The sequence below is a fragment of the Podarcis erhardii genome (genome assembly GCF_964252035.2).
Source record: "Podarcis erhardii genome assembly, chromosome: 2".
Taxonomy (NCBI): Eukaryota; Metazoa; Chordata; class Lepidosauria; order Squamata; family Lacertidae; genus Podarcis; species Podarcis erhardii.
The window spans coordinates 32,052,400-32,078,576 of record NC_138498.1 but is presented as its reverse complement, the minus strand read 5'-3'; the positions used below and the strand labels follow the sequence as shown (position 1 = coordinate 32,078,576).

General features: G+C 48.3%; 2 protein-coding genes across 2 annotated transcripts; one reads left to right on the top strand and one right to left on the bottom strand.

Moving 5' to 3' along the window:
- The first annotated feature begins 308 nt into the window (after positions 1 to 308).
- On the top strand, positions 309 to 9,122 carry TMEM235 (transmembrane protein 235). The gene is made up of 4 exons (XM_081850294.1): positions 309 to 555; positions 3,879 to 3,959; positions 5,777 to 5,914; positions 8,146 to 9,122. Exons 1-4 carry the CDS (start codon positions 333 to 335, stop codon positions 8,376 to 8,378), a joined length of 675 nt encoding a protein of 224 aa, XP_081706420.1. The 5' UTR covers positions 309 to 332; the 3' UTR covers positions 8,379 to 9,122.
- Positions 9,123 to 9,175: 53 nt separating this feature from the next.
- LOC309335340 (uncharacterized protein) lies at positions 9,176 to 23,723 on the bottom strand. Its single transcript, XM_081850293.1, has 7 exons — positions 22,728 to 23,723; positions 17,906 to 17,989; positions 15,026 to 15,114; positions 12,501 to 12,686; positions 11,215 to 11,352; positions 10,576 to 10,768; positions 9,176 to 9,926 (listed from the first exon to the last, which is right to left on the bottom strand). Exons 1-7 carry the CDS (start codon positions 23,503 to 23,505, stop codon positions 9,619 to 9,621), a joined length of 1,776 nt encoding a protein of 591 aa, XP_081706419.1. The 5' UTR covers positions 23,506 to 23,723; the 3' UTR covers positions 9,176 to 9,618.
- Between the last annotated feature and the right edge of the window lie 2,454 nt (positions 23,724 to 26,177).

The following is a 26,177-nucleotide window of genomic DNA, read 5'->3' as shown; positions in this document are numbered from 1 at the left end:
CTGCTCTCAGAATGGCGGGATGATGAGAGGTGGGGGGGGGGGAGAGACTTAATTGGAAAGAGGATCGCAGCTTCCTCGAAGGGAGCCTTTGACCTTGAAGCTTGCTGCTGGCAGGGTGGCTTTTTGCGGTCGCTCCAATTTGGGGCCCCCCAACCCCCGCGAAGACACGGCTTGGGGGGCGCGCGCGCGCGTTTCCACCTGACTCCCTCCCTCCCTCCCTCCCTCGCCCCCTCCCCGGAGCGTTGCAGTGAGAAAGGGAGAGTCTCCCGCTCGGCTGCCGCTGTTTCTCTCCACGTGTCCGCCGCCAGAGGCAGCAGCGTCGTGGCGGCGGGATGGTGGCGAGGTGCTGCTGCGGCTGCCGCCGGGCCCTGGCGGTGGTGCCTCCCGGCGCGCTCTGCCTGGGCGCGGCGCTCAGCGGGCTCTTCAGCTTCGGCTTCTTGGCCGCGGCCCTGGGCACCGATTACTGGTACCTGGTGAGCGTGGACTCGGCCAACAGCAGCGCTTGGGACGCCGAGCAGCTGAGTTCCCACTCCGGACTCTGGCGCCTCTGCGAAGGTAGGGCTGCGCCGCGCGCGCCTTCTTTCCTCGGGTTCGCGACGGGAGCAGCCCGCGCTTCCTTCGCCACTGGCATCCGGAGAGGAGGGCGCTCTTTCTGGGATCCAAAGTGGATCGCGCCGGGGGTCGAGCGCCCCCCACCCCACACACACACACAAAAAAACCTATACACGAGCCTAGGCTTGGATCTGCCGGTTTCAGTAGTCGTGAAAAAACTTTCTGCTAACAGAGGAATCGCCGAATCACTTGGTGGTGAGTAGTTGTGGCAGCCGGCATTCCTCTGCCCTACTCAAGTCTCTGCGTCCTGGGGACGTCTTGATTCTGCTTCACCCGTTTGTATAGGCAGATAGGACGCTGCATTACTAGTCCGTCTAGGTCAGTATTGCCAACACTGGCCGGCAGCAGCTCTCGAGGTTTTCTCACGGAGTTCACTCACCGTCGTCCCTGGAGATGCAGTGGATTGATCCTCGGACCATCTGCATGCAAAGCAGGAGCTCTGACTGCCCTTTCCCAAGCCCCTGCTCTCCTACCCACCTGGGCTATCCCGACGCAACTAGCTGTACTCCCTGGTTTGTGTATACATTTGGGGGTGGGGAGAAGGGATCCCGGTGCCTTATAATCGCAGTATCCTGGTATAAGGTGAAGGCGAGCTGGAATTGTTCCATCCCCTTTTGCTGGCAATCGAAGAATTTCAGCCATCCCGTTGGTGCTTTAACCTCCATGGATTTCTACGCATTTATAACGTTCTGTGCTGGGGCCGAGGGGTGAGGGTGGGGGAAGAGATTAAAGAAGGAAAGAACTGGATTGCAGCCAAGAATCCGCCCTCCTGGAGAGAAAGGAGGGCTGGGGTGTCAGAGAGGAGGAAAGGGGAGGGGGAAGCAGAGGCAGCGCTTTCTTCAGCTCTCTGTTCAGAAGAGAGACCCGATTGAACTTCCATCAAAGATATGAAATGTCAGAGGGACGCATCGAATGTTCGCTTTCACGCTCTGGCGCCCATCAGGAGTTCTGACACCCCTGGGTGTTGATGCACCTCTGGGCTCATGTGGATATGCCCCCTGCTAAATAAATCACAGCCGGGGGCGGGCGGAGTAGAGCCAGCTGCTGTCATCTGAGCTGTGCTCTCTCGCCACCTGTTTACCGAACAGCCATCCTGATTTGTTTTGCGGGAGTCCTTGAATCAAGCCGTTGTTATTCCACATTTTCCAGTGCATGGACGTAGCCGGGGGGCGGGGCAGCTGCCCTCCCCCAAATCAAGTAAATAAATAAGAATACTTAACTAACTGACCAACTGCATCGCTGATAACTCGGTTCTTGCCCTCCGCTACATAAAGCCCGCCCCCCAATAAATCCTGGCTACTCCCATGTTCCAATGTGTCCTCCCCCCCCCCACTTTCCTTGTCGCAAAAGGTCAGTTTTGCGGGAACTATAGTTCGTTAATGGGGCTGGGAATTGTTGCTTCGTAGGGGGAATGTAAAGTTTCTGGGATTCTTGCGAAGGTGTGTGTGTGTTTGTTTGTGTGTGCCATGTGCTTTAAATGTATGGTGTTGATTTGACCTTAAATTGCACAGGCTGAATGGTTTAGCATGTGATTTGAATCCGACCCACAAATAGCAACAGTCCAAAAGTACATTTGCAACCATACAGCTGAGGTTGGAATTTTCCTCTCTGTCAAGTTCAATTGCTGTCATTCTCAAGCTGTTTGGTTCTGGGATTTTGGAACCTTTTGGGAATCCTCTGCTGTGCGTGAACACCAGTTTGCCCTATTGGGAGGAAAGGGAAGGTTGAAAGACCCCCAGGCCTTTAGAGTGAGGGCTCCCAAACAATGGTCCGTGAGATTCATTCAGGTGGCCCGTTCAAACTGGTCTTTGACTGCATCTTTATTGCCTCTTTTTCTTATACTGTAGGCATTTTATTGTATTGCAACCTGAACTCATAGACATAGAAGAAGCAATATTTTTTTTTAAAAAAAACAATTAAAATTAAAAACCACACAGCACAACACATTGCAATTACTTAAACAGGCAGAAAAATAATTATGTGCTGTGCGAAGACCTTCAGAAATTTTCAAGTTGCTAGTTCCACCCCACACCTGAAGAGTGCACTTCCTAGCCGCCCAAGGTCTTACTCCTCCATTGCCAAAAAGTGATAATTCAGGTACCTTGGATGGATACAAAACAGAGAGGGGAATGAAGGAGCTGCTGTTGCAATGTCATAGGGAGAAATGAGTGTGAGGCAGGTCGGCCAGCTGCTTTGATTTGCTCACCCAGTGGAGACTGGTCCTGCCCCACCAACTTCCCCCAGACAGCGCCCAGACCTGCCTTGGCTTTTTTACTTACAGGCAGTCCAGGGGATGGTACTGGCTTTCAGCTTCCTCCTCCTCCTCCATCTACATTGCCCTTGGAGAACTCAGCAGGAAAGAGGATGGGGCAAAACCTAGAATTACCGTATTTTTTGCTCCATAAGACACACCTTTTCCCTCCTAAAAAGTAAGGGGAAATGTGTGTGTGTCTTATGGAGTGAATACAGGCAGGAGGCTCTGCTCAGTGCTCCCTTTAAAGAGCCGCACGGAGCGTGTGTGCAGCTTTTGGGGGCTTTTCCCCGAGAAGGGACTGACGGGCTGCCCTCTGTCCCTTCCCACACTTCCTGGAAAAGTCAGCAAGAGCTGCTGCTAGGCTCTGCTCAATGCTCCCTTGTAAGAGCTCCCTTTCATCCCTTGTCCCGCTTTGCTGGGAAGCCAGCAGAACAAGAGGTGCTGCGCAGCTATCGCTCTTGCTCTGCTGGCTTCAGCGAGAGCTGCACAGCTTGCTCTGCTGGCTTCTCAGCGAAGCGGGAGGAGGGACGGAAGGGTTTAAAGCAAGAAAAGCGAGAGCCGCTTACATGCTCTGCGCAGAATATATTTTTTCTTGCTTTCCCCCTCTAAAAACTAGGTGCGTCTTATGGTCGGGTGCGTCTTATGGAGCGAAAAGTACAGTAGTTGATTTTGTCATTGGCTCGGGCTCCATCTACTGTTAATCTCGTGGCCTACCACCCCACCCATGTCAATGGGCACCAGCCACCACTGTGCTCTCCTACCACCCCATCTTATTAACAATAAAGGCTCTGGGCTTAATAAGAGGAGTCCCATGGTAGTCAACCTCAACCCAGTTAGCTCCATCTCTCTTGTCTGTTCAAGGTCCCAGATATATTATGTGTTGGACATGTAAAATTTCCTGTCTAGGTTAGCACTGCTGAAGGTGGGAGGCAGCATTTTGGAATGGCAAACTCTGTGGCTGGATCTCTGATCATCCCTTGATGCTGTTCCTCTGCTTGTCACTTCCCCCCAGGGCAGAACGCCTGCACGCCTCTGATAGACCCGTTCGGCACAGAGAGTTGGCAAGTTCCCGCATCGCTCCAGCATCTTATATGTGAGTAGGCAGCCTAATGTGGGCTCAGCCTTTTGGATGGTGGTGAGAATTTCTGCATAGCAAGATGGAGTTTGGAAGTGTGTTCTTGGGGTGGGGGTGGCGTGATGAAGTTGGGTAATTTTGGACCCTGGGCTTCGTGGCTATAGGGGGGACCCTTTTAGATGGCTGTGTGTGCATTACCACATTGACTGATGTAGGGATGGCCACCAAATCGGACAGCTTTAAAGAGGATTAGACAAAGGCTGCTAATGGTCACTAGCTATGATGGCAATGTTCCGTCCAATCTGCCAAAGGCCATATTCCTCTGAAAACCCAGCTGCTGGGAATCACAAGTGGTAAGTGCCCTGTTGCACTCGTGGCCTTCTCATAAGCATCTGCTTATCCACAGTGAGAACAGGATACTGGGACTAGAAGGCCTTTTTGCCTGATCCAACAGGGTTCAGTCATGAAGCACAAAATCAACCTTTATATTCTCTGTTCCCATCACTATTCTATGCTCTACAACTGCTCCATGTTAGAGCAAAGCAAACAAATTAAAAAGGAATGCAAACATTCTCCAACTCCAATTTAAGAAAATACACTCTGAGCATATACAGCTTCACATTTTAAACTCACTTGGATCATAGAACCATCTTGACTACAGGGATGATACAGAGCTTGCATTTGCTGAACACATTTAAGTGGGAATAAATACTGTTTTGTGGTAGAAATGGATCACATGTTTTTTTAAAGAAAACAAATAATAAAATTAGTATCTGTAACCCTGTACATGCCTGGTCAGCTAACCCCTGGCTATAAAATGTTTTTAATGATAATAAAAAGTAGCAGCAGCAGCAAGAAAGGATTGTGTGGTGGCCAGGATGAGCCCCAGGTACTGGGCCTGTTTGCTGCCCTCATCTGCCACTCTTAAGAGTGGTCATTTGGGGGCACCTCGAGTTGTACCACTGGTGTTGAGTTTCAGAGTGTGTTCACTTTCCCACCTTAGTGGTCAGTGAAGCTGGTTCCCCCTCCCCTTCGTCTTTACCCTAGGCAAAAGTGTCCACACCTTGGCCATAGACCAATTAGGCACAGTTGGTCCCTGCTCCTGCCAACCTAGCAGTTTGAAAGCACGTCAAAGTGCAAGTAGATAAATAGGTACCACTCCGGCGGGAAGGTAAACGGCATTTCGGTGCACTGCTCTGGTTCGCCAGAAGCGGCTTAGTCATGCTGGCCACATGACCCGGAAGCTGTATGCTGGCTCCCTCGGCCAATAAAGCGAGATGAGCACCGCAACCCCAGAGTCGGCCACGACTGGACCAGTCAGGGGTCCCTTTACCTTTACCTTTAAGGACTTTAATCTGTGTGAAGGTGGTTTGAGAAACAGCTGCATCCGACAGTGCTGTTTTTTAACAGGATTAATGGCTGTTTTAGATAATGTGTGAATATGGATTAAATACCCAGCACTGGAAAAGCAGTAGGTGCACAGTAAGCGGGAGTGTGAGCCCAGCCTTTATCGCTGGAGGCCCTTCTGTAAATCAGATTATGGTTGAAGACGAGCACTGTTTTGGAGGTGCGAGCAGGGCGATTCGTTTCTTGAAATAAAATGTCACGGGGAGGAAACAGAAAGGTGGGGGGCTCTCCTTCATCAGAGGTTCTTAAAAAGCAGAAGCTGGATGACCACCTATCAGGGATGCTGTAGCACTAGGGTTCCTGGATTGCCCAGTGGTTGGACCCAGTGACCTCTGGGGTCATCTGTAAAGCTGCAGTCACCTATCCTCCAATACCCCACCCTGCTTTCCCCCTCCACTGGATGTCCCCCTCTTCTGTCTCTCTGCCAGCCATGCATCGAGCCTTTGTGGTCCTGCTGCCTCTCAGCCTCGTCTTGATCGTCTTTGGCTGGATCTGTGGGGTCATCGGTTCCTTGGTCCAGAGCTCCAGGCTTTTGCTCTTCACAGGCTGCTATTTTCTGCTGGGTGGTGAGTGAAGCTATGTCTTTGGAGGGGGGGAAACCAGGTTTTCTTTCTTTATCAGTCTCTTTCTTCCCGCCCCCCACAACATGGCAAAATGTCATTAAACACTTGCTCTCAGGGAATACTTAGCAGATTCTGTCTTAGTGCCATCAGGTCACAGCTGCCCCTTGGGGAGACCAAGGTGCAAACGAGTGTGCTGTGGTCTTGGTGCCACGGGAACCACATATTGTCTCATCATTGACCCCTGACCTGTCCTCACCGCCTTTCCCCTTCCTTGAAGGCAGAAAAAGCAGGACTCTTGACTGCTCAGAACAGCAGAGGAGCCTCCCAGAATCCTTTGCAGAAGGGATGGGGGGACCTGATGCTAGGAGCTCAGCCTACACTTGAGTAGGACCCTGGCAGAGACACATGCCCGGCTGGCATGTTCTCTCCCTCCTGGTCGATTGTTTGGGAGCTTCAAAAGCTTTCTTCAGCCCAAACATCACAGCGACCAATGCCAACCAACACCGGCACATTAGGGATCCGTAGAGTTTGCGCATCATGCGTAACAGACCTCAGCAACTCAGCGTTTTGGCTAATTACTTTATTTACATGGAAACACACACAGAGCACTGCAACATGGCTCCCTCTCTCTCTAGCATCAGACAGCAAAGAGAAAAAGAACAAAGGACAATAGTCCCACTTCACGGAACACAGTAACACAAACATCCTGTCTCCGTCACTTCCTACTCTGTGGAGTCAAAACATATACCGTCATGTGATGGACAACAATCCCATGACTGCAATCACAGAGCAGGAATTCTAACACCTGTTGGTTTCCAACTCTTGCCAGCCCCCAGCCACTAAGATGGGAACTGAAGTCCAAGCACACCTGGAGGGCCACAGGTCCTTCATCTCTGCTTTGCAAGTGCCAGGGATTAGCACTTGATCCAAGCTGACTTACACTGGGACAAGGAAAGTTCTTTGGCTGGTGGAACCACTCTCCTTGCAGGCTCCATGTGGGCATGGGTGGTCTGGCGGTCAAGTAGATACAAAAGCTAATCTCTACTTGCTATCCTTCATGCCACTTGTTCGAGAACTGCCTGCATACTAGATTCCTGATGATGTTTTATTGTTAACACAGCTCTGTCTTACAAGACATGTGGAGGTTGGGGAACCCTAGCCCAGTGGTAGGACAAATGAGGGTGTCCCAGATGCAGCCACTGGCCTCTCCCATTAAAAGGGTCAGGTGATGTGAAAGCAGCAGAGGTTTAGCATCAAGAGTTATCCTTCTCCTAGAGGGGCCTTCTTGGTAGTGGGACCTGCCCTGTGGAACACCGTCCCACCAGATGTCAAGGAAATAAAAAACTATCTGACTTTTAGAAGACATCTGAAGGCAACCCTGCTTGGGGAAGTTTTTTATGTTTGATGTTTTATTCTGTTTTTAATATTCTGTTGGGAGCCACCCAGAGTGGCTGGGGAAGCCCAGCCAGGTGGATGGTGTATAAATAATAAATAATATTATTATTAGGGCTACCTTCCCAGGTTAACGAGCCAAATCTGCATGTAGATTCAGTCCCACCCCACTGAAAAAAACATGAGAATACTGTATCATTCAATATTATTCGGAGCATCCATTATATGAATAAATCCAGCTATTTTAATTGTGATGATGATTTACAACAATAATATTTACCCTACTGCCTCTGACTAATAATAATAATAATAATAATAATAATAATAATAATTTATTATTTATACCCTGCCCATCTGGCTGGGTTTCCCCAGCCACTCTGGGTGGCTTCCAACAAAACACTAAAATACAATAACCTATTAAACATTAAAAGCTTCCCTAAACAGGGCTGCCTTAAGATGTCTTCTAAAAGTTTGGTAGTTATTTTTCTCTTTGACATCTGGTGGGAGGGCGTTCCACAGGGTGGGTGCCACTACCGAGAAGGCCCTCTGCCTGGTTCTCTGTAACTTGGCTTCTCACAGCGAGGGAACCACCAGAAGGCCCTCAGCGCTGGACCTCAGTGTCCGGGCAGAACGATGGAGCGGGAGACGCTCCTTCAGGTATACTGGACTGAGGCTGTTTAGGGCTTTAAAGGTCAGCACCAACACTTTGAATTGTGCTCAGAAACGTACTGGGATGCTCCTTTGAGTTATCATGGTTAGGAGCAGTATGGCATGAGCCCTGGTCGTTGGCAGTGTCTGCTACAGGACTGGCACTGACCCGTCCCCTTTACCCCTCCCCCCAGCACTACTGACCCTGTCGGGAACCTGCACCTACATCTGCTACTCCAGCGCAGCCTTCGCCGAGACAGTGCGCATGTTTGACCAGCAGCGCTTTGAGCACGTCCGCATCGCCTTTGGCTGGTCCCTGGCCCTTGCCTGGCTCTCTTTCGGCACCGAGGGGTTGGCCGGCATCCTGCTTCTCCTGGCCGCTCGGGGGCTCCGCCTGAAGCCGGATGCCTGTGCGGTGCTCATCTGATGCAGAGGCCGGGCATTGTCAGGGCTGTGACATAACCCTACTCTGTTCCATTGGCCTTCTTGGGGTGAAAATTCCACCGCTGCCGATCCCCCTCTTGTCGTGCAGCCACAACACGTAACCTGCATGGACCGCAAGGTGTTACGAAGATCTGCTTGTGGGTGTGCCAGGCTGAGGGATGCATCTGGAAGGGGCGAGGGACCCCCATCGATAAGGTGCAGTGCTTGCCATCCTTACATGCTGGGTTCATCACTCAACTCTTGGTGTGCAAGCAGAGCTGAGGAAGAGAAACTGCTAGGGCCTTGTTCCTCACCCAAGGGTAGGAGGCCTGTGTGACCCATGCAGATGTTTCTGGACTCCAGTTTCCATCAGCCCCAGTCAGCCTGGCCAGTGGGCCAGGGGTGATGGGAGTTGTAGTCCAGCAACATCTGGACTAGCTCCCCATCCCTGTCCTAACTCAACAACTGAAGGATCCACGGCTCCTTCTCCCTGTTTCTTGATATGCATAGCTGATGCTGCTTCCCTTCCAAGCATGCCCATCTGCTTGTCCTCCTTGATGCATCTGGGGCCTCTTGAATTAAAAAGGGCTCCGGTAGGAAGAGGTGCCATTTATTTAGTCAAAGGATTTCTACCCTTCTCCTACAGCTGGAAAAATGCTCCCAGAGCAGCTTACAGAAATCAGTCGTAAGGCAGGGTTATAATCGAAAAGACGTGGCATACAAGGAAAAAGGGAATGGGAGGGAGGAAAAGGGAATGGGAGGGAGGAAAAATAAAAAAGCAAGCTCAGGCTCCTTTTCTTAAAAGCTACAGGTCGTAGCTGGCAGGTATCCCTTAGCCTGAACAGAACAAGAGCAGAGCATCCCTGGGAAACAAAGCTCCCTCCCCATTCCCTCAGGATGCAGGAAGGCTGTAGGGTGTGTGTGTGGAAGCCATGTTGGGACTGTTTCCTGCAAGGCCATGAAGTGACGCAGCTCCTTTGGTCTGGCAACAAAATCTGTTGGCTGCCAGAGCCGCTCCTGGAAACGGGCAGGCTCTCCCACTGCTGTTCCCCCATAGCAGGTGGCTTGGGAAGCTGAAGTCCGCTTCTCTCCTCTGTAGAGCCAGATAGGGCTGAGGCCATGGGGACCACATCTTTAGCTAGGCCAGGGCTGACCAATCACAGGCGTGCCTTCTCGGCACGCCCTGGCTTGTTTCAGACTGACGTCCTGCGCGCCAACTTGGCTTCCGGCCTGCCAGACTGGCTTCAGGGTACACCGGCGCTTTGCTGCTCCCACTTGCCCAGGACAAAGCGCCACTTGCCCTCAGCCAGCTGCGTGTCTCGGAGGGAGACGTCGCAGTGCCAGACGGCGCGCAGGCGACGCTCGCCCCATGGGAAAAGCCTCACGCTTACTGCTTGGCCTGTGGCGGCCACCTCCTCCTCACTCACGGCCTCCAACAGCTCACACAGCTTGGCAGGGGTCAGCCCGGGAGCCGAGATGGTTGCCATGACGATGTTGGTCTCCACAGTGGAAGGGTTTACGGAGCAGAGAGGCGAGCCCTGGGCAAAGGCACCTGTAACGGGAAAACACTTTTGAGGTTTAAAATGGCGAGTGGGGATAAGTTATCGAACGACAGGATAAATGGGTGGGTGGATAGGGAATTGGGAGAGATCCTCACCCACTAAGAGGGAGGGCTGGCCTGCTGAAATCTGAACTGAAAGCTGACCCTAGCATAGGAGAAGCTGGAGAAATATACCCTCCGAGCCTTGGCTCAAGGGGGCACCCTGTGTCAGCAAAGGGGTGATGAGCCTCGATCGCCCAACAGAGGTTAAAGGTAAAGGTACTCCTGACCATTAGGTCCGGTCGCAGACGACTCTGGGGTTGCGACGCTCATCTTGCTTTATTGGATGAGGGAGCCAGCGTTTGTCCGCAGACAGCTTCCAGGCATGATTAAGCCGCTTCTGGCGAACCAGAGCAGCGCACGGAAACGTCATTTACCTTCCCGCCGGAGCGGTACCTATTTATCTACTTGCACTTTGACGTGCTAGGTTGGCAGGAGCAGGGACCGAGCGACGGGAGCTCACCCCGTAGCGGGGATTCGAACCACCGACCTTCTGATCGGCAAGTCCTAGGTTCTGTGATTTAATCCACAGCGCCACCCGAATCCCCCCAGCAGAGGTTAGGCGCTATCAATCCCTCCCTCGGCCTCACAGAACAGGCACCTTGGGCGAAGTGTCTGGCATTGTGATGATCCCTCTTCAGTGTCTCCTCCACACGGCTCAACCCAACCAGGCCAGCGGCTGCCAGGACTCCTGCCTGGCGCATCCCGCCTCCGAGGAGCTTCCGCACGCGCCAGGCTTCGGCGATCAGCTCTCCGCTTCCAGCCAGAAGTGCCCCGGCTGGTGCTCCCACACCCTGTGTCATCGAAAAGAGAAAAGATGGGGTTAGCCAGTGTGGAGGCTGCGGAGAATCCCAAACCTCTTGGCCCCCCCCATCTAGGGACTCTGCGTGGAGAAGCTCTTGCACAGCCCCTTCCACTAGCCTCTATCTAGCTTTGTTAGAATCCTGCTGCAAATCCAAGGACAGATCGCAGAGGTATCAAACACGTTGCCAGGGAAGGACTGCAGTTCTGCTTTGCATGTGGATGGTCTCAGGCTCAGTCCCCAGGTAAGGGCTGGGAGGGACCCCTTTTTGGAATCCTGGGGAGCCACTGCCAGTCAGTGTAGGCAATACTGAGCTGGATGGAGCAGCGGTCTGGCTCAGCTTCCTAAGTCCCCACGGTTAGGTGAGCCTCGCAGGTACCGTGCTTGCACTCTTCCCCAAAATCCACCCTGTTCAGAGTCACAGCAGAAATCACCTACCTTCGAGAGGCACAGGGAGATGGAGGTGCAGTGCTGCGAGATATGAGCCGGCGGCACTCCCAAGGCCACGGCGGCGTTAAGCACCCTGGCGCCATCCATGTGAATCTGCAGCCCGTATCGCTGGGCTACCTGGTGCACCTGTGTAGAGAATGGAGCTCAACCAACAGCTTAAAGTGGGCTTCCTCAACCTCAGCCCTCCAGATGTTTTTTTGGCCTACAACTCCCATGATCCCTAGCTAGCAGGACCAGTGGTCAGGGATGATGGGAATTGTAGTCTCAAAACATCTGGAGGGCCGAGGTTGAAGAAGCCTGACTTACAAGGCTTGCGACAGGCAGAGGAGAAGACGTCCCAGAGCTGGTGGCCTTTCTTAGGGGCATTGCAGGTTCTGCTTTATGTGGAGATCAGGGCCACTGCTCTGCGAGAAAACTAAAAGACAATCTGGGGTTACTGCTGGTAAGCAGGCTCCTATGATCAGAGGAGATTGCTCAGTGTCCTTGAGCCCAGACAAGGGGTGCTAAGTTGGGGGTCTTCCTTTATCATCATCGCTTCCTGTAATAACAAACTTGGGTGGCGCAGTGCCTGGCGGTTACAAAGAGTTTTTTTAAAGCAAGGAGCCCCCCCCCCCGCCAAAATAGGGTCGATACATATCTAGAGATACCCTCCCTAAGTATAGAGGTATGACTAAAACCTCCCAAAAAGGCCTGACAAGGACCTATGAATTTCCAGGGCTTTACCAAATGTAGATGTGCCAGCTTAAGGGTGACTGTAGGGGTGGGAGAAGGAAACGAGATAAGGGTGGGGAAGCCAATAGGAAACATACTGGAAGTGTGGATTAAGGTGAAAAGTGGGGGTGGGGGAAAAACCCTCCACTACACATGCATGCATTTTGGGTGGAGTCGAGATACACTGCAACATTTTTAAAAAAGTTTTATTTATTGTATAAATAAACACAACTATTTAAAATATTGATAAATAAATACAAACGCTGAAAGTACTTGAATGAATAAAATGTTATTCATGCTACCACAGCCGCTATTGCTCACAACACCCACCACAACGAAAAGGCTACTGGGTTTTCTGAAAGAGTCATAGAATCGTAAGGTTGAAAGGGACCCTGAGGATCGTCTCGTCTCCAGCCCCCTGCAATGCAGGAATACGCAGCTGTCCCATATGGGGACTGAACCTGCAACCTTGGCATCATCAGCACCACGCTCTAACCTGCTGAGCTATCCAGGCTCTCCCAGTCAGTTGGGTTAAGACTGGATGAATGACTCATGGTACTCACCTCTTGCAGGTACTTAAGGGGCAGCACCCTTCCCCCGGCCGAGCCGTGCGTGTTCTCGAGGCAAATGAGCTCAGGGCAGGGGTGGTACTGGCTTTGGTGGGCCCGCTGGATCTTCTGCTCCAGTTCATCCAGATTGATGATCCCGTTGGGCAGGTCCTGTAATGCCTCTGAATGGACTCCCGCCACCTGGGTGAGAACAAAGTGGGTGGGTGGCCTCAGGCAAAGCCTGTACATGGTAAATGCCTCATGCTGATAAAAGCTTTTACATTAACTCTGATGCTGTTTATGGTGAATAAACATGTGGTACCCAGTTTTGTTGAAAACCAAGTACTTTATGGAAAGGCACAAGCACATATGCAACCTCTCTGAATGAGCCACGGCCCCTGGCTGTTTGTGATAGTGAAGCCATCTGGTCTTGTAGTGTTGTAAACAAAAATCTGCCCTTAACCCTTATGGGGTATCCAAGAGCCCATATAGAGTCCTTACGTAGGTTCCCTATTGGTAGGAGAAAATAACAGAGGCCAACCAGAGAATATTGAGATGCAAAGCAGCTAGTACACCTGATCTTTATTGATCTGTTGCAACAGGGTGCTCCCCTCACATGCAGGAAGGGAGGAGGAATCCAGAACAAAAGTGTGCCTGCCCTTATATAGACATTTTAAATTCCCTACCCTGGAGCTCAAGACCACCCCTCCATACATCATACATACATCACAGAAAAAGCAGTCTACAGCAGAAATCTGAGTGCGTTGTTTATCTCATCTGACAGGTTACCTGTTAATGTTCACTTGACTGGATACCCTGGGGAGCCTTGCCAGTCTTTTGCAATGATAAATACTTAGTTACTGAGCCAGGTCACAGGCTCACCCTATTCAAACACAGACATACCCTTAAGACAGGATTTGTGAAGGAAAAGTAAATGGGGAGGCTTTTCCATTTTCCTTTGACCTTGCAGACAAAACATTTGGTCAGTTTGGGAATCAGAAATGGTTTCAGGTTGATCTTCCTGTGCTATGTATGTGCTTGGCTGGTTCATTTATGATCATTTATTATATGTCTAAGACCTTAAAATTCTTATCACAGCAGGGAACAGACACTTCAGAACCTTTGAGAAGGCGAACTGATTGGTCAAGAAAAATCCTGATGCTTCCTGATCAAGCAAAACGAAAGCTGCAATTATATCCCCATTGAACAAGACGGGGCTTAATTCAGAGCAAACAAGCCTAGCCTTGCACTGGAAGGCAGAGAGGTTGTGTTTGGGCTGCCTAGGTGGGCAGGAGACTTATGGGGGGAGCTGACAGGAGGCAGAGGCAAGTGCTGCCAATAAGTGTTTTGGAAAGTTAGGAGGACTGAAGCTTGGGATTATTTAAATGGATTAATACACAGAAGTAGTAGTTTTGGAGGTGCAAGCAACCTCAACCCAAAATGTTGCTTTGCAATTTTTGTGTTGTGCTCATATCTAAAGGCAGAAGTCATAGCATGTTAGTCTTGTGTCTAGGTTCTAAAATGCATTAAATATATTTAAGTCCTGCTGCGGTCATTGGGACCACTGATTCAGGATCTGAGTGCCAGAGACACACAGCAATCCGTGCTAAGCATATGGAAGAACAGAAAATGGGGCAACCTGCTGATAATGCAGAAAGTGTTAGAATCCACAAGGCAGCTTCCTGTAAATACTGATTCATGCAAGGACCGCAAATAGCTTTCTACTCACAAGGGGGAAATCCCTTGGTTGGATCAATTGAATTCAAAACCCATGCACTGGCATTGCAGCAATGGAAGCGTTGCAAAGTATAACAAAGGGACAAATCACTAAAGCATCTGTCGGTGGGGGGCGAGGCATGAGGAGTCAATAAATATCCCATACCTAGAAGGAATCAACATCACCTAGCTTAATCTCCTGTGCCCAGGGTTCCAGCTCCTTCTAAATTACCAGCAGAGAAAATCCAGGGCTCTAAGAATAAGACACCGGGTGCTTATAATCTCCAATTCTCAACAGTGGATCAGTGAGTTCGTTTCAAAAGCTTAGTGGAAAAGACTGTTCTGAGAAGGTATTTGCAGGCATAACATGCAAGCATTCTGGGAGGTCAGCTAAAAAAAAACATAGGAGGTAACAAGGCAAATCATTAGAACAAAAGGGGAAGACAATTTCCTGTTTGGTTCTTTAGTAGTTGAACAGTCTTCACACAATGTTATTTTGAGCTGAGCACAGACACACTTGTGCATGAAGTCGGGAACTGTTACTATCCAAGGAGAGGAGGGTGCAGCTTGTGCTAATGGCCACTAGAGGGAAGCACATCACCAGGCTTCTCACTCCTCTGGCCAAGGTTTGAGTAAAGACCTGGACAGCTGCGTCCTCATGGCCCCTTTGCGAGACTGTGGCGACATTTGCCTTGGCAGCTGTAAGTACATGACCTTTGCTATGTCTCTGGTTCCTCGTTTTTGAGATGGAATATGGGTAGAAAGAGACACAATGAGCTTCAGTGATGGCCGGCGCTTCCGGGTCCCCTCCCAGCATCACTTACCTGTGCATACCCTCCGTGCTCAAACACATGGATGTGGGACTCCCTCCCAAGCAGGAGCTGCGCCCCTCGCCTGCGACAGTGGCACATGACTATGGTAAGAAAGGACAAGGGTGAGAACTGGGGGGTCTATAGTGGGGATAGGGGAAACACAGAACTAAGTCAGATGGCAAGAGAAAATGAGGATGAATCTGTCATAGTGATCCTTTCCACAACTACCGTATTTTTCGCCCTATAGGGCGCACCGGCCCATAGGGTGCACCTAGTTTTTTGGGGGGGAAATAAAGGGGGGAAAGCCCGAGCTTCCCCTGACCCCTGCCCCCAGAACAAGCTGCTATCCACAAACCTTGGGAGGGCTCCCAAGGCTTGCGGAGAGCTGCCCAAAGCCTGGGGTGCGCCCCGCTGCACTCCCTGGGTTTTGGGCTGCAGGCTGCTGTCCGCAAGCCTTGGGAGCCCGGCGGTAACTCCCACCGGGCTCCCAAGGCTTGCAGATAGCTTACTGAAGCCTGGAGAGTGAGAGGGGTCGGTGCGCACCGACCCCTCTCGCTCTTCAGGCTTCTGCGAAAGCCTGCATTCGCCCCATAGGACACACACACATTTCCCCCTCATTTTTGGAGGGGAAAAGGTGCGTCTAATAGGGCGAAAAATACGGTATATAATGTAGAGTTGTACTTTCTTGGGCTCCATGATCATTGCAGATGGTGACAGCAGACACGAAATTAAAAGACGCCTGCTTCTTGGGAGAAAAGCAATGACAAACCTAGACAGCATCTTAAAAAGCAGAGACATCACCTTGCCAACAAAGGTCCGTATAGTTAAAGCTATGGTTTTCCCAGTAGTGATGTATGAAAGTGAGAGCTGGACCATAAAGAAGGCTGATCACCGAAGAATTGATGCTTTTGAATTATGGTGCTGGAGGAGACTCTTGAGAGTCCCATGGACTGCAAGAAGATCAAACCTATTCATTCTTAAGGAAATCAGCCCTGAGTGCTCACTGGAAGGACAGATTGTGAAGCTGAGGCTCCAATACTTTGGCCACCTCATGAGAAGACTCCCTGATGTTGGGAAAGATGGAGGGCACAAGGAGAAGGGGACAACAAAGGACAAAATGGTTGGACAGTGTTCTCGAAGCTACCAGCATGAGTTTGACTAAACTGCGGGAGGCAGTGGAAGACAGGAGTTCCTGGCGTGCTCTGGTCCATGGGGTCACGAAGAGTCAGATACGACTAAACAACTAAACAACAACAACAGAGTTGGAAGGAACCCTCAGGGACATCTAGTTCAACCCCTTACAATTCAGGAATATGCAGCTGTCCCATACGAGGCTCGAACCTGCACACTGAGAGCCAGTGTGGTGTAGTGGTTGAGAGCGGTAGTCTTGTAATCTGGGGAACTGGGTTCCCGTCTCGGCTCCTCCACATGCAGCTGCTGGGTGACCTTGGGCTAGTCACACTTCCTTGAAGTCTCTCAGCCCCACTCACCTCACAGAGTATTTGTTGTGGGGGAGGAAGGGAAAGGAGAATGTTAGCCGCTTTGAGACTCCTTAAAGGGAGTGAAAGGCGGGATATCAAATCCAAACTCTTCCAAACTCTTCTTAGCAACCATCAGCACCATGCTCTAACCAACAGAGCTAACCAGGCTGCCTGCTTCGCTGCTGCTTTCATCACTCCTAGGAGATCCCTGAGCTGAAGCAGTCAGTAATGCTTATTCCAATCTCTCCAGCACCTTTTAAGAGTGCAGCGGTTAGGAGCTCTCATCTCACAGTCAAAAATGTTTTGCTTAGTAATTCTAAGGCTAGAGAAAGCCTCTTAGGCAGGGGGTTGAGGGTGTATATTTTTCTTGTACATTGTTGGCATTGTTGGTTACCAATGCTGGTAACCCTCTGGCCCTCCAGAAGGTGTTGAACTACAACTCCCATCATCCCTGACCCACGGGTTCAAGGTGGTGTACGTGGTTCCCCTCCCTATTTCATCCTAACAACAACCATGCGAGGTAGGTTAGGCTAAGAGAAGGTGACTGGCCCAAGGCCACCTAGTGAGATTCATGACTGAGTGAGGATTTGAACCCTGGTCTCCCAGGTCATAGTCCAATACTCTAACCGTTAAGCCACACTGGGAGTCTGGCGACATTTAGAGGGCCACAAAGTCCCTGCCACTGATTTTATAAATAATAACTGAAATAATAAAAACAGAACTAGAACAATTCCCAAAATGAAACTCTCTCTCCTGATTGCTTCATTCAGGGGTAGGTGGGGCTATTTGTGGGTTTTTTTATGACTCAGTCTTAGGGCACAGCCCTTACAAGGAGACTTAGGTAAAGGTAAAGGGACCCCTGACCATTAGGTCCCGTCATGACCGACTCTGGGGTTGCGGTGCTCATCTCGCTTTATTGGCTGAGGGAGCCAGCATACAGCTTCCAGGTCATGTGGCCAGCATGACTAAGCCGCTTCTGGCGAACCAGAGCAGCGCATGGAAACGCCATTTACCTTCCCGCCAGAGCGGTACCTATTTATCTACTTGCACTTCGTGCTTTTGAACTGCTAGGTGGGCAGGAGCTGGACCAAGCAACGGGAGCTCACCCCGTCGCAGGGATTCGAACCTCCGACCTTCTGATCGGCAAGTCCTAGGCTCTGTGGTTTAATTACATAATAATAAAACAGAGGGCATTAAAGTTATAGGCAGAGCACATATGTATTTATATGGCTGGTGTAAGTAAGGGCTCTGATCCAGTGGAGGCATCTGCCAATGGGAGAAGAGGGGATCACCACGGCACCGCTCCCACCCAATCAACTCCAAAGAGTTGGGGGACCTCCCAGAACAGGATGGAAGGTGGTACGAGGGGCTGCAAGGGAAATCTGCTCCGATTGCTTCTTATAAGACTTACCAGCAATGAGGTTTGCCATGGTGGCTGTGGGAACAAACAGAGCCCCTTCCATTCCAAGGAGATCAGCCACTACTCTCTGCAGTTCTGAAGAGGGAAATAAGAACACAAGGACAAGAAGAAGCCACCCTCAAGTTTCAGATAGTGCATAGGGTGTGTGGGTGTGATGTCAGAAGTTCACAACTGTGAGCCTGTTCACAGAATCAGGATATTTGAATTTTAACACCTCCTACTCCAGGCTGCTGAAGCCTCTCTTGGCTTTTAATATATATATATATATATATATATAATGATCAGCATCACGTTTTGGCAATGGGTTTATTTTACATACATCCCCCAAATATTTCAGCCAGTAATATAAGCAAAACGTAAGTGGACTGAATATTATTCCCATGAACAAGCTCCTTTCAGACAAGTTTGGGGCAATTTCCAGAGGGGTAGTCTCTTAAAAACAACAGCAAAATGACTTGTGACACGTCAAAGGCTAACAATTTTATTATGGCACAAGCATTTGCAGACTAGGCACGTTAAAATCACCCATGGAGCTTAGATTAATTCTTCATGGAAACAGACACCCAGCAGCCAACACTGGCCCTTAAAGCCACAGGAAACTATATATTATATGACAATAAACAAAATCCAGGTGTAGAGCCTGTCTTTCCATAAAATATTCAGGGCGGCTCTTTCCATCTGCTCCCCTCCAAATGCAACATTTTCCCTTGAAGGTATTGTATTTTTATGTTGCGAATCATCCTGTGATCTTTGGATGAAGGGCAATATATATATATTTTTTTTATAATAATATTTATTAAATTTTCCAATAAAACATACAAATACAAAACAACTACAATAAAGACAAACACAAACAACAACAAAAAACAACAAGAATAATTTCAAAACCTTATTTCTTAACCTTATTTCCCCGACTTCCTCATACCTCACCATTTTGTATTCTAGTTTCATTATTCCATCAGCAAGTCCCTTCCCTTATTTCACCATATAATTTTACTAGTTCCATTTCTTTTCTTACGCTAATGTCTCTGAAAACCAATATATTTTTTAAATCCTTGTCAAACTAACATTCTTCAATCTTATAGTATTTATTTAAATAGTCCTTGAATTTCTTCCAATCTTCTTCCACTGTCTCCTTCTCCTGGTCTCGGATTCTGCCCGTCATCTCTGCGAGTCCCATGTAGTCCGTCATCTTCATCTGCCATTCTTCCAGAGTGGGTAGATCTGGCGTCTTCCAATACTTTGTGATAAGGATTCTTGCTGCTGTTGTAGCATACAAAAACAACGTTCTGTCCTTTTTTAACACCACATGGCTTACCATACCCAGGAGGAAGGCCTCTGGTTTCTTCAGGAAGGTGTATTTAAACATCTTTTTCATTTCATTATATATCATTTCCCAGAAAGCCTTAATCCTTGGGCATGTCCACCAAAGGTGAAAAAAAGTACCTTCATTCTCTTTACATTTCCAACATTTGTTATCTGACAAGTGGTTAATTTTTGCAAGCTTGACTGGGGTCATGTACCACCTATATATCATTTTCATAATATTTTCTCTCAAGGCATTACATGCCGTAAATTTGATACCTGTGGTCCACAACCTTTCCCAGTCAGCAAACATAATATTGTGACCTATATCTTGCGCCCACTTGATCATAGCTGATTTAACAATTTCATCTTCCGTATTCCATTTCAACAGCAAGTTGTACATTTTAGATAAATTCTTAGTATTGGATTCTAACAGTTCTGTCTCCAATTTAGATTTCTCCACCTGGAAGCCAATTTTCTTATCCATCTTATAAGCCTCCATTATTTGAAAATAATGAAGCCAATCTCTGACTTTATCCTTTAATTTCTCAAAACTCTTCAATTTAACATTGCTACCCTCCTGTTCTAAAATTTCCCAGTACCTCGGCCATGTGGACTCCATATTAAGTTTTTTCAAAGCTTTTGCCTCCATTGGCGAAAGCCATCTTGGAGTTTTATTCTCCAATAGATCTTTATATCTGATCCACACATTAAACGATGCTTTCCTGACAATATGACTTTTAAAACCTTTATGAACCTTAACTTTGTCATACCACAAATATGCATGCCACCCAAAAAAGTTGTTAAAACCTTCCAAATCTAAAATGTCTGTGTTTGTGAGAAGCAGCCAATCCTTCAGCCAGCAGAAAGCTGCTGACTCATAATATAGCTTTAAGTCTGGCAGGGCAAATCCCCCCCTTTCCTTTGCATCAGTTAAGATCTTAAATTTTATTCTGGGCTTTTTGCCCTGCCAGACAAATTTGGAAATGTCTCGCTGCCATCTCTTAAAACACTCTGTCTTGTCAACGATTTGCAATGTTTGAAACAGAAATAACATTCTAGGCAATACATTCATCTTAATTGCTGCTATTCGGCCAGACAAAGAAAGTTTCATGTTAGCCCAAATTTCTAAATCTTTTTTCACTTGATTCCAACATTTCTCATAGTTGTCTTTAAATAAGTTCACATTTTTAGCCGTCATATTAATCCCCAGATATTTGACATTCTTAACCACAGTTAGACCTGTTTCCTCCTGAAACTTTTCCTTCTCTCTTACTGTTAGATTTTTCTCTAGTACCTTAGTTTTTAATTTGTTTAATTTAAATCCTGCCACTTGACCAAACTCTTGAATTAATTCCAAAACCCTTTTCGTACTAGATTCTGGCTCTTGCAATGTAAGTACCAAGTCATCTGCAAAAGCTCTCAGTTTATATTGTCTCGCTCCGACCTGAACCCCTTTAACCAGCTGGTCTTTTCTTATCATATTCAGCAAAACCTCCAGGACCAAAATAAACAGCAGTGGGGAAATTGGGCACCCCTGACGTGTCCCTTTTTCTATCTTAAGTTCTTCTGTAATAACATTATTTACAATTAGCTTTGCTCTTTGTTCAGAATAAATAGCGCCTATACCATTTTCAAAACCTTGACCTACCCCCATCCCATGGAGATTCTTCTTCATAAATGCCCAAGAAATATTGTCAAAGGCTTTCTCCGCGTCCACAAATATCAGAACAGCTTTTGTATTTATATTAACTTCTAGCATTTCCAAAATGTCTATTATGTTCCTTACATTGTCTGATAGATGCCTTTTCGGGAGAAAGCCCGATTGGTCCCTGTGAATCTCCCCCATCAAAACTTTTTTCAATCTTTTAGCTAGGATGTCAGCAAAAATTTTGTAATCCACATTTAATAAAGATATTGGGCGGTAGTTCTTCAGTTGAGTCTTTTCAATCTCTGTCTTCGGTATAAGCGTTATATAAGCTTCTTTCCACGTATCAGGTGCTTCTTTCCCTTCAAGAATTTCATTACAGACTTCCTTCAATGGTTGTATTAACCATTCTTTTAAAGTCTTGTAATATTTGGAAGTCAGTCCATCAGGTCCCGGAGATTTGCCTAGTTTCATATTTTGAATGGCGTCTTCTATCTCTTGTTCAGCTATTTTCTGATTCAAAAATATTTTGTCTTGACTTGAAATTTCCTTCATCCCATTTTTCTTCAAAAATTGTTCTATGTCAGTCTCTTTTTCTGGCCCTTGTGCATATAATTGCTTAAAATATCTCTGGAAGCAGCATCTGATTTCGTTTGGATTGTTGATGTTCTTTCCGTCCACTTCTAAATTTGTTACTGTGTTCAATTTTTGTCTCTTCTTCAATTGCCAAGCCAAAAATTTCCCACATTTATCCGCAGATTCAAACGTTTTCTGTCTCATTTGTTTAATTTTCCATTCTATCTCTTGATTCATCAATTCCATATATTGGGTTTGATATAATTTAATTTCTCGCAAAATCTCCTGAGACTTTGGTTTTAATCTCAATTTCTTTTCACCTTCTTTGATTTTTTCTAAAATCTTATCCTTTTTCTCATTTTGGCTTTTCTTCTTTATTGCATTTTGTTGGATCAAGAAGCCTCTCATAACTGCTTTGCTTGCGTCCCAGATTATTCTTTTTTCCACATTTGTCCTCATATTAATTTCAAAATAGTCTCTTAATGTTTTTTGGGCCTTTTTGCAAAATTCTTTATCTCTAAATAAAGAGTCATTCATTCTCCATCTAAATGTGCCAGCTGTTGTTTGATTCATTTCCATCTTCACGACATTATGGTCGGAGCAAGTCTTTGGGCAGATTTCTACTTTTTTAACCTTCGTTGCCAATCCTCTAGTGACCCATATTTGGTCAATTCTAGTCCAAGTCATTTTAGCTTCAGAGAAAAAGGATGAAGGGCAATATAAAGGTAAAGGTAAAGGGACCCCTGACCATTAGGTTCAGTTGTGGCCGACTCTGGGGCTGCGGCGCTCATCTCGCTTTATTGGCCGAGGGAGCTGGTGTACAACTTCCGGGTCATGTGGCCAGCATGACTAAACCGCTTCTGGCGAACCAGAGCAGCGCACGGAAACACCGTTTACCTTCCCGCCACAGTGGTACCTATTTATCTACTTGCACTTTTGTGCTTTCGAACTGCTAGGTTGGCAGGAGCAGGGACCGAGCAACAGGAACTTACTCCGTCGTGGGGATTCGAACTGCCGGCCTTCTGATCGGCAAGTCTTAGACTCTGTGGTCTAACCCACAGCGCCACCCACGTCCCATGAAGGGCAGTATACCAATTTAATAAGAAGAATAAATAACAAAAATAAATATCTGATATTCACAGTGCCTTTGCTTTACAGCTGGGTCTTGAAAATGAGCAGCCTTGCTCCACAGCATTAGGCTCAGCTGCACCCTTGCCTGTGGCAGCATGGAGTCCTTTGCAGAACCTTACCGCCCTGGGGGTGCCCCTTTTCACCCAGACTCACCATTGACCGTGGGGTCCTCCCCGTAGTCATCATCCCCCACCTCTGCCTGGGCCATAGCCTGCCTCATCTCGGCGCTCGGCTGAGTCACAGTGTCACTGCGCAGATCCACCACGTGGCACTCAGTCCCTGCTGGGCGACTGGCATGGTAACTATGCTTGCCGACTCTTGGAGCGGGGACAAGGGAAGAAGCCGGCTGCTTGGTGTGCCACCAAGGTAGACTGGCACAATGTTGCCCAGTGACTGACTGGCTGTATGTCCTTAACAGGATCTTCATAAGCCAAGGTGATCTGAAGTTGGCACTAAGAGACTGGCGTGTAGAGATTGGGTGGGCTAAGCTGCTGCAAAAGGTCTGACACCGACCCTTTTGGCTCAGAAATGTGGCAACACCCTGGTACCAACAGCGTGGGAGGAGCAGGCAAGCACCAAGTCCCTGGCACGGTCTGAGTTGACGCATGCAGGCTTTCGATATCTGGCTGCGGTAACCGTGCCCCGAGGGCGCCAGGGTGGTGCCCACGCCCCACCGCCTGCGAGAAAACCGAGACAGAATAGCCCCTGGCTGCCTGCACCAGCCACTGGGCTGGCAGGAATCGCTGCTGAACCCAGGGCAACCAGCCTTGCAGCTGCTCGGTGCATAGGCTTCCCCGCCTTGGCTGGTGGCAGGCGGAGTAGCGGGAGCCCAGCAGGAGCAGATGCGGGCATGGAGCTCCTTGCAGAGGAGGGCACGACCTCCGCGCCTGGCCATTTCTCCCCCGGTCTGCAGCGCCGACACCAGCGACATCGCCGCTTCTTCCGCCCAGCACCAACTGGGCAGAGTCCAAAGCTGCACGCTCTTCCCTTAAGGAGCCAGACTACAACTCCCAGCATGCTTCGGGCGCCGGCATTTCGCTCTGCCCTGTTCCCATAGCGTTTCGGGAGTTGTAGTTCCAGTGCGGAATACAGCAAGTGCGACGGGATCTTTCTCTGCCCCGTTCGCGTGGCGTTTGGGGAGTTATAGTCCCAGTGGGAGTTACAGTCCGGTTTAGAAATGGCATGGCAGCGTGTGCGGGATGGGGGAGGCGAGAAACTGCATTTGTGAGAAGCCATAGGACGGACAGTTCCAGTTGAGGTGGGGGGAAAGGGTGGTCTGCTCCTCCTCTCCCGCCCTCCTGCCAACCCAACCCTTTCCTCCCCTCGACGACGCCATCAGGAAAGTGGCAGCGGGCGAACCCCGTTCTCTCCCTCTCCCCCACATAGAATCATAATTTTAATTAATTTTTTAAATTACATCTTTCAAAAAATAGAAATTAAACAAAGAAAAACAAAGAACAATATAGAACACTGTAAACACACCTATATACATATTTTCCAAAATAAAAAATAATAAAAAGAAAAAGAAAAGTAAAAGTAAAAAATATATAGAAAAAAAAACCCAAAAAAGAGAAAAAATACTTTTCATAACCTGGAATATTACCAAATTCTTGCTTCAGTTAGTGCAATATATAAATCTTAGTTAAAATTATATAAAAGACTTCCACCGCATTCACTACACGTCTCTTAGTTGTCTTACTCGCATTTACATCTGTTCTTCAATCATTTCCCTTCCTTAGATTCTTTCATAATCAATCAAATCTTTATGTTCTCTGTATTCTTCACAAGGTTAGTCTAGAATTTTAATTCAGAAACAATGGAAACGTTTAAATGATTATTTATACAAGCAGGGCTCCGATACGAAAGTTTGGTTGTGTCTAGAATCATAGATTTGTAGAGTTAGAAGGGACCACAAGGATCCTCTGGTCCAACCCCCTGCAATGCAGGAATCTTTTGCTCGACGTGATGCTCGAACTCACAGGCCTGAGATTAAGAGTCTTATGCTCTCCCAAATGAGCTATCACAGGGCCACTACATTTAAGGCACCGGTCATTCAATTTTCCCTCGCGCAGGAGGAGCGACATTTCCCCCCCCCCTTCCCCTGAGCGCTCATTGGCGGTTCAGGACAGGCTGAGTAGCGTCATCCGCACACTGGTGACGTCTTCAGATTGAAGCCAATGGCAGGCTTTCCGGAAGTATCTCCCTCCTCAGGCACGCTGGGTGTTGTAGTCCGTCCATGCCCCTAATCTCTATAGTAACAGCGTACGCATATTTCCTTCCTCCACCACCTGCCTTTGGGCGTCTAGTTCAGCCGAGGCAATTGAACATTGTCGCCCCCCCGAGTGGCAAGCCTGGGGATTTAAAAGAAGAAATGTTACCAAAAAGGCACGCAGGCACCGCTCCGCCAGCAGTTGTGCTCCTGTTTAGACTCCTGACAGGCTGCAGTTAACCTGGCTGGGAGTATGTCTAATAATCTAATTGAACCCAGTAGCGTTTACTTCCAGCTAGGCATGCGTAGGGTGGCACTGAGAATCAATAATGGACTTTTTTGAATTCGCATTGTTTTTGCAGAGACAACTCCCCACCCCACCCCTAACTTCCCCAAATCCCATCAAGTCAGAAATCATGCCACCAATGGGACAAAGCATTCATCTGAGGCATGGATTATGGTGAGTGTTCATAATTTTTAAACAGCCTGCCCAAACGACCATAAAACCCTTATTGCATCAATGACTTAAGGGGACCCGTGCCCCGCATTTTAAAATGAACAAGAATTGCAGTCTCCTTGCATTGTTATTTCTTTTCATTTCTGCCCAGGTGCCTCACAGTCAGGCCGAGATAGAATCTGTATCTTTGTAGCCAGAGATAGAATCATAATATTGTTCACCTGCCCCATCACACATTCGCATTATGCGCAGCAGGACTTCAAACCTGTGATAAAATCTTGCACAGGTTTCAATAATTACTTTTAAACCCATTGAAGTCAGTAGGAGGGAAATTTCTTGTACCAGGGCCAAAGCTGATGTAAAGTTGCACTGTTGATGGGGTATGAGGCCATGGATGGATAAGACAGAGAGAGAATGGAATAAGTGGGCCACCTGCAACTCCACAGAGTAAATGACTGAACAATTGCATGGGCTTTGTTTCAACTGGAGATGAGGTGAGGCTACGCATGTCACTGAAGTTTAATTACTCTGCTTTCTGTGATACTGGGGTATTATTCCAGTCTCCTCCTTCAGTCAGTCCTCATATTCCTGGCTACGGCCTTCTCCTGGCCATGGCTGAGACACTGCCAGCGGGTAGTCTGCCAAATGGTTATTGGAAAAGGATCCACAGGCTTGCCTCATCGCTGGATGAGAGGCTAGTTTGGCCCATTTTGCGAAAAAAAAGATGTGTGTACGTATATGTTTAAAATGCTTCCCCAGCCGCTACCAGGAAGGAAGTCAGAGATATGAACTCTGTTGCTGGGAAGATTGGTCCAATCTCGCTTGTAGTGACAAGCCTTCACGGCAGAGCTGACCCCAACTCCCAGCGTAACTGCATAAAACGTGTTTTATGAGCTCCATAAACCTCCTCCTCTTTGTGGTTGACGCATGATGCCTT